The following is a 7,900-nucleotide window of genomic DNA, read 5'->3' on the forward strand; positions in this document are numbered from 1 at the left end:
TCAGTCCTGAATACTCATTGGAAGGACTGATGCTGAAGCTGAAACTCCAATACTTTTGCCACCTGATGCGAAGAGCTGACTCATTGGAAAAGACCCTGATGCTGGGAAAGACTGAGGGCAGAAGAAGGGGACGACAGAGGATGAGATGGTTGGATGGCATCACCGACTCCATGGACGAGTCTGAGTAAGCTCTGGGAGTTGGTGATGGGAAGGGAAGCCTGGCGTGCTGCAGTCCATGGGGTCGCAAAGAGTCCGACACACCTGAGCGACTTCACTTTTACTTTCAAGGGGGCAGGGTGAGGATGCAGAGAAGAGGTTCTACCTCTGCCCTAGGGCAGCTCGCTCCTGCTCTGTGCCCGTGGCTGCTGGCAGGAAGGGGCCAGGCTGGAGGCCGCCCTGCAGCAAGGCCCTGGCTGTGCCCAGAGGAAAGCGCCCCACAGGGCCCTGAGTGGCGAGCCAGTGCTTTGACCTGGGAACGACGCTTCTTTCTGTTCACGGGCCCGAGCTGCTTACATGGCCCACCGGCCACAAGAATCCATAAGTGTGACCCTGTCGGGTGCCCAGAAAGTGCTGGTGTGACAGACGAGCACAAACTCTGTGGCTTAAGGACAAATGTATGACCCCACGGTTCTGTGGACTGGCAGCCCAGGTTGGCTCAGTTGGTTTCTCCACTCTGGGTCTCATGAGGTCCAAGTGCAGGTGCTAGCTGGCCAGGCTCTGGGGAGGATCCGCTTCCAGATACAGTTGACTCTTCCAACAACAGGCTTGAACTGCATGGGTCCTCTTGCAGATTTTGCAAACGAGATTTCTCAATAGTAAACCCAACACTATGTGTTTGATGTTGGCTGAATGCTCAGATGCAGAACCAAGCCCATGGCGGACAGCCTGTAATTTTTTCCCACATTTTCAACGGTATAGATGGTCAGGGCCCCAACCTGTGCTGTTCAAGGGCCAGCTGTTCCTTGTGGCTTAGGACTGAGCTCTCGTTTCCTTCCTCAGGACCTAGAAGCCGTCAGGGCCTGCACGTGGCCCCTGCATCTCAGGACCAGCAGGTGGGCTCCAGTCCTTCGCACCTACCTGCCCCCCCCTTCTGCTGTGGTTGCATGGGGCCCACCCACATCAGCTTTCTAAGGTCTGCCGGCTAGTACTTCATTCCACTTGCAAAGTCCCTTCGCAGCAGCACCTGGATTAGTGTCTGACTGACTGCACCACCAGGCTGAACCCTGGTGTAGAATCCTGCCTACCACAGGGAAGGGGGTGGGTGGGTGAGACTAGGTGGGAGCATGGAAGCTGGAAATCAAGACCTTCGAAATGCCCTAACCCCTGCCGCTTGTTTATGCCAGTTACACTGACTGGCATTCAATGTGTTAATGTAATTTTATATTTTCCAAAATGAAAAAGTGAGTAGCAGCATTATTTTCCACTTTTGCAAACCTCAATGTCTCTCTTTACAGAGGACAGACAGTAAGTTCTGCTATCTGCTTCTAACACGTGCTCAGTCCCTCAGCCATGTCCAACTCTTTGTGACCCCATGGACTGTAGCCCCCTAGGCTCCTCTGTCCATGGGATTCTCCAGGCAAGCATACTGGAGTGGGTGGCCATTTCTTTCTCCAGGAGATCTTCCTGACCCAGGGATCAAAACCACATCTTCGGCACTGGCAGGCAGTTTCTTTACCACCGAGTCTCCTGGGAAGCTCCATTTCTGTGTGATTGCTTGTAGTTAAAGATCGAGCCATTCAACCAACATCAAATAGGGACTTCCTTGGTGGTCCAGTGGTTAGAACTCTGCTTTCACTGCCAGGGGCCCAGGCTCCATCCCTGGCCAGGGAACTAAGATCCCAGAAGGTGAGCGGCATGGCCAGAAAACAATATCGAACTTGCCTCCAACCCCTGAGACACTGAATGAAGCTGGAAATGCAGAACTGGGAACCAACAGGACAGCGTTGGGTCCTGTGTGGGGATGTGGCCTCAGGGTCAAGGGCTTTAGCGGATGAGATGTTGCTGCTGCTACTGCTAAGTTGCTTCAGTGGTGTCCAACTGTGTGTGATCCCATAGACGGCAGCCCACCAGGCTCCTCTGTCCCTGGGATTCTCCAGGCAAGAACACTGAAATGGGTTGCCATCTCCTTCTCCTATGCATGCATGCATGCTACGTCGCTTCAGTCGTGTCTCACTGTGCGACCCCACGGACAGCAGCCCACCAAGCTCGTCTGTCCATGGAATTCTCCAGGCAAGAATATTGCAGTGGGTTGCCATCTCCTTCTTCAGGCATGAGATGGGGGTCAGCCAAAGCACAAGGGATGTAAACAAGCCATTTGGAACTGGAAGGTAAAGGGCGATGTGGTACCTAGAAGAGGTGCTCTTCCTGGGAAGAATCAAAAGCATGTGAGCAACACATCTAAGAGTCTGTTCATCAACCACGTAGTTTCTTTCAACCAAAACCCTCCAGAACGTCCGTGGTTCCCTTTTGACGAGTGGTTTAGTCTTCATTCAACCACAAACCACTTCACATAAGAGACTCTGGTTCAAAGCAAGCTGCTGGATGTTCTTCACAGGCTGAAATCCGCCCTTGTAAATCAACTCATCCAGACGACTAGGTCAAGACAGACTGGGTCTGTGTCTGCACTGAAACCAAACTTGAAATCGGTGCATTCTGACGCTGCACACAATAGGTAGTAAATTACAATCGAGCCACTTCAGAGGCCATTTCACGATGAGATACGTACTAGGTTGTATATTCACCAGGAAGAATGATGTTAGCACTCCCTGCTAAGTTTCCTAATGAAACCACCAATGCATTAACATGGAGCAAACACAACAACCCAACAGTTAAGACGGGCCAGGTCCAGGTTCCCAGGAGAAACTGACGGCTCCAAACCCTCTCCCCTGGTGGCACAAGAGTGCACTTCATCATCACATCTTCTAAGCAGCATGCTTTTAGAAAAGCAAACACAAGCCAGCAGGGGGCAGAAAAGCACGGGGAGAGGGGACCCCAGAGAAGTCGGCCAGGGTCTGACCCCACTCCACTGACTGCTGGCCAGAAGACGCTGGCCAGTGAGGCCATTTGTAAGATGTGAACAGTAAGAAGCCTTTCTCCATCACAGGGTGGTAACAGGTGAAGCGCTTGGAACACAGCCTGGCCTCTGCCAAGGGCTATGCCACTGTGAGCCAGTACTGTTTAGTTGCCAAGTCACGTCGATTTGCTTCTTGACTCCATGGACTGTGGCCCGCCAGGCTCCTCTGTCCATGGGGATTCTCCAGGCGAGAATGGAGTGGGTTGCCATTTCCTCCTCCAGGGGATCTCCCAGACCAGGGATCAAACCCCCAGTGAGTAGAACTAATTCAATACCAACCTACACACATGGCAACCGCAAGGTGTTTCCTTCCACTCGACCCTTTGTTTCTGTTTCACTCTGACCTTCACTTGTTTTGTTCCCTGGCGAAAACCCCAACTGGCTTCTGAATGACCTTCTAAGCACCTGAGGGGGCGCCAGTCTGTGCCCACCCGGGCCTTCTCTGCATGACGCTGGCCAGGGCTCTGGGTGGAGCCAGGCCAGGATAACGCCAGGGGGCGGTGTGAAGATCACACCATTAATGCTGGTCTACTCAGCACTGTGGGAACACCCCAGTCAGTATAACCGAACAGCACAGAACACAGCCCACAGTCGTGTGCTGGATACTCATCTCTGAAGGGTCTCCACAAAGATTCACCGACTTAGACAGATGCAGCACTTAAATAAATTTAATAGGACCAAGCCCATATTCCTCAATGTTAAAGTAAATCTTGAGAACAAACCCAAACGTTTAAAACTGTTAAAAACAGGTCCTACATTAAAAAAAAAATTTTAACTCAAACCCCTTCAATTAAGGCATTTGATGAATGTTATAGTGAATGTTTAACTTAAATAGCAGAATATAAAGGCTGTTTAGAGTTCCCTTTAATATAACAAATACAAAACCTTGTAAGACCATACCTCTACACTTTCATGTTTCTGAACAAGTGAAACTATGGTTACCAAACAGCTACTGTTGTCACAGCATCTACTACAGTGTCTGATACGGGACGTAACAATAAATAGCTGTAGATGCAGCACAAGACACCCATTTATTTAGTCACAGTAGTGGATCTTACTCCTCATTTTACTCTAAATTCTCTCTTTACTCTTCAGATTCTCCAGGCTTACGGATGTCGTCAATCTTCAAAATCATTCTAACCATTTGTGTTGCAAGAGAGATCTGTTGCTTTTTGCCGATCAAAGTTTCTATGACGTGTTGATGTTTCATATCTGAAAAACACAAATTCATTCTTCTAAAACAGCATACAAACGTATCATTCTAAAACAGCATACTCCTATCATTAATGGAAAGTGAAAGTCGCTCAGTCGTGTCCGACTCTTTGGGACCCCACGGACTGTAACCCGCCAGGCTCCTCTGTCCCTGGTGATTCTCCAGGCAAGAATAATGGAGTAGGCAGCCATACCCTCCCTCCAGGGAATGTTCCCAACCCAGGGATTGAACCCAGGTTTTCTGTTTGAGCCACCAGGGAAGCCCGTTATTATTAATACCTTGTTCCCATTTATGAATCAGAGTAAAACTTAAAAGACATCCAACTTTGAAAGCCACTAGTCTCGGTTATGTTTTCAGAAGAATACAATTTCATTACTTCCCAGGACGTTCTGGAATGTGGGCCTGGTTACTGGAGCACTGTGGAGGACAGGGCGCCCTCTTCAATGACAGGGCGAGTTTCTCAGTGACTTGCTAAAGAGGGAATCATTCAGTGACTTCTCACCCCACAAAGTTCCCTTCGCTGTCAGTTAGTAAGCCCGAAGTAAGTGAGATTAGACGGTGCCTGATTATGTAAAGTTCCTTCAGCAAAAACCCAGACATTCAAGTTAAAGCAATGTAAATTGTCTGACAAGAAATTGCTGCTGTTACTAAATCCTCAGGTTGTTAACCTAAAATCCAGAACACACCTGTAGTTCTGAGTAAAAAAATAAGCCATCAGATTCTGTGGTCAGGATTGAGACCGAACCCCAGAGATGGCCCAACTAGTATGATCTGAGGATTCACCAGACCCCCATCTCACATGCTAGGGCTGCGCCCTTTTCAGCGATGAGTGACAGACGTGCTACGGAAGCACAGCACACACTCCGTTTATAAAACACCCTGTGATTTACGGGACGCGCCCACAGATCAGCGGTAAACTGAAATCAATTTCAGAGCTGTTTTATAGGACATTCAGAACCCACACTGACAGACATTTATGTAAAAGAAATGAGATGGGAATGATTTTCTACACTGGAAATCACCTTTGGAATAAATACTGCACTGCAGTTTTTTGTCGTAGCTTGCTAAGACCAGCATCCTAACAATTCCCCAGGTAATTATATCAAACACTAAAATTCAGGACCTGGGTACCCAAAGCGTGTTCAAAAATTTAAAAAGCCAGGACCAGTTCACAGTACACGCTATGCGGCAAGTAATTCCCCAGCTTAGGTCAGACCGCGCCCAGCGCCTCACCATTGGTCCCCTTGTGCAGACAGTCGATCCCAAGGGCGGGGTTCACCTCCTTCACTTGTCTGGCCCGGACCTCGGTCATGGTCTGGATGGGGTTCATGCCGCTGTTCTCGGCCAGCGCCATGGGGATGACCTCCAGTGCGTCGGCGAAGGCGCGCATGGCATACTGCTCCAGGGTCGGGCACTGCGAGGGCACAGGGTTACGTCAGCATACTTGACAGCACCCCCAGCAGCTCTTTGGGGACATTACAGAATGACACCCTTGGACAAGCTAACTCAGGACGAGTCCTCAGAACAGGCTGTCACGAGTGCCGCTACAGGGCGAGAACGCAGAAAGTACACGTCAGGAGTCAAGAAAGCCAGTCTTCCCGCCGCACCTTTAGTTACAACGTCTAAGCAATTCTCAATTCCAGGTAACACTAAGCGTGCAGAGATCTGTGCCAAGGCTGCAGTGTGAAAAAGGCTGACACACGCTGGCCTGTGGTAACCCACATCCACATCCTCAGGCACAAGGATCAGCTCAGATCAAAGGCCTGGAGTCCAGCCCCCGCCACACACCATGCGGTCAGTCACACACCGAGGTCAGAGGCCTCACCTTGTCGGCCTCCTGGCTGACCGCCAGGGCGCAGGAGATCTCCGCGGCGCCCCCGCCATACACCACGCGGTTGTCCCGGATGAGGTTGCGGATGACACAGAGAGCGTCGTGAAGGGAACGCTTGGCCTCCTCGATGATCTGGGAAAGCAACGCTGCGCAAGTGAATGGTTCTATCTTCATTCTACTTTTCCTCCCTATAACGTACTTAGGGGAAAAACTCCCACAATACCGGGCAGCCTAGGACGCACTCCAGGACACATGACCAAGTGAAGGGGGTCAAACAAAAACAACAAAGCAACAGTCTTACAATGAGTCTTACTCATCGTGATGCGCCAGAAGCCCATCCCTGGGGAGTGGAGAGCACACCCATGCTCTCTCAGGTCCCAGTTTCTACCTGAGACTGAGGAAAGGCAAGTGTGTCCTGTGGGCCCAACAGTGGAACATGGTCTTCAGGGTTTTACACTGTGACGCGACCTTGGTTTTTATTTGGGGGCGGGGGGAGCGGGCCAGTGGGGGAGAGGCCCGCACTGCATGGCTCGAGGGATCTTAGTTCCCTGACCAGAGATCGAGTCCAAGCCCTAGCAGTGCAAGAGCAGAGTCGTAACACTGGACTGCTAGGGAATTCCCGAGGTGTCCCTGCTTCTCCAAGAAAGATGACCCTGTCCTTCTTCAAGTGTCCCAGCTAAATACATTATGTGAAAAGCCCAATCACATTCCAGAATCAGAAAAAATGCAGGACAAGTAAGTGAGTCCTTACCATCTTATTTCCTCCTCTGATGAAAATGGTGACGGCTCTGGAGTTCTTACACTGCTCGATGACCAGCATCTTGTCTTTGGTGGTCCCAAACGAGATCTCTTTCACAAGACCCGCAAAGCCCAGCTTCTCAGCTGTGAGCTCGGAGAACCGAGGGACGATGCGGCCACCTGTGGCGATGGCGATCAACTGACGGGAGGAATGGAAAGACCAGCGTGGTGAGCAGGGAACTCTCAACACCAGACCACAGATGAGCCAAACGTAACCCACGACCGCCATGCTCCCTAGAACCAATGTCCAGTGCAGTCTAAGAATCAAGGTCCAGCCCAACGCCTTGCTTAGGGAACAAGGTTCTGAAGAGCGGGCGACCTGCCACTATGACCCTGAACACACTCTCAGCTCTCCCCCTTCCCCTCCTGCGCCCATGAGGACCAACTAGGCCGTGTCTGTGGGGCCACAGACCATGTCTGGGCAGCTCTGAATGTTTATGAGGCTGACACAGAAGTGCACAACCAGCCTGCCACTTCAGAAGGCCAACCAGACAGCAGTGAGAAAGGAAAGCACCTGAAAATGCCATGGAACACTGCAAACACGTGCACAAACAGCAAGAAAGATTCTAGCATTTCCCCCCCTTGCAACTCAGCCTCTGGTCTGCGGAGCCTCAGCACAGTGTGGGAACCAGAGCACGGCGAGGTCACAAGGGCTTCGAGCAGAGATGCTCCGTGAGCTCAAGCCCTGCATGCAGTCTCCTTGCAGGTAGCCTCCTACCTCAATTTCAGGTCCTCCGACCCAGCGAACCGCCGGCAGGTCATTCTGGAGAAGTAAATGATTCGCTTCATCGTCAAAGCCCCACTGGCAAATAGCTAGGTTAGCACCAGTTTCTTTAATCTGGGAAAGAAATGCCACAATCACGTTAACAAAAGTATTTTTTGTGTTCTTCTATTGGAAAAAAGGTTGAAACCAAGGCGAGAAACATAGTTGGGTGTGTAGGTGGGAGCATCAAAGTACAGAAAAGAGAAAGAAATACACAAGTGG

General features: G+C 50.7%; 1 protein-coding gene across 1 annotated transcript in view; it reads right to left on the reverse strand.

Moving 5' to 3' along the window:
• Positions 1–3,725: 3,725 nt before the first annotated feature.
• CCT5 (chaperonin containing TCP1, subunit 5 (epsilon)) overlaps positions 3,726–7,900 on the reverse strand; it is a 13,482-nt gene continuing 9,307 nt past the window's right edge. Inside the window, exons 7-11 of the mRNA XM_010847529.1 lie at positions 7,634–7,753; positions 6,869–7,054; positions 6,112–6,249; positions 5,520–5,700; positions 3,726–4,285 (exon numbers count right to left, since the gene is read on the reverse strand). Of these exons, the coding sequence (XP_010845831.1) occupies positions 4,158–4,285; positions 5,520–5,700; positions 6,112–6,249; positions 6,869–7,054; positions 7,634–7,753 (753 nt within the window). The 3' untranslated portion in view covers positions 3,726–4,157. The remainder of the gene's footprint in view (positions 4,286–5,519; positions 5,701–6,111; positions 6,250–6,868; positions 7,055–7,633; positions 7,754–7,900) is intronic.

Source organism: Bison bison, unplaced genomic scaffold, assembly GCF_000754665.1.
Source record: "Bison bison bison isolate TAMUID 2011002044 unplaced genomic scaffold, Bison_UMD1.0 scf7180017864250, whole genome shotgun sequence".
Classification (NCBI taxonomy): Eukaryota; Metazoa; Chordata; class Mammalia; order Artiodactyla; family Bovidae; genus Bison; species Bison bison.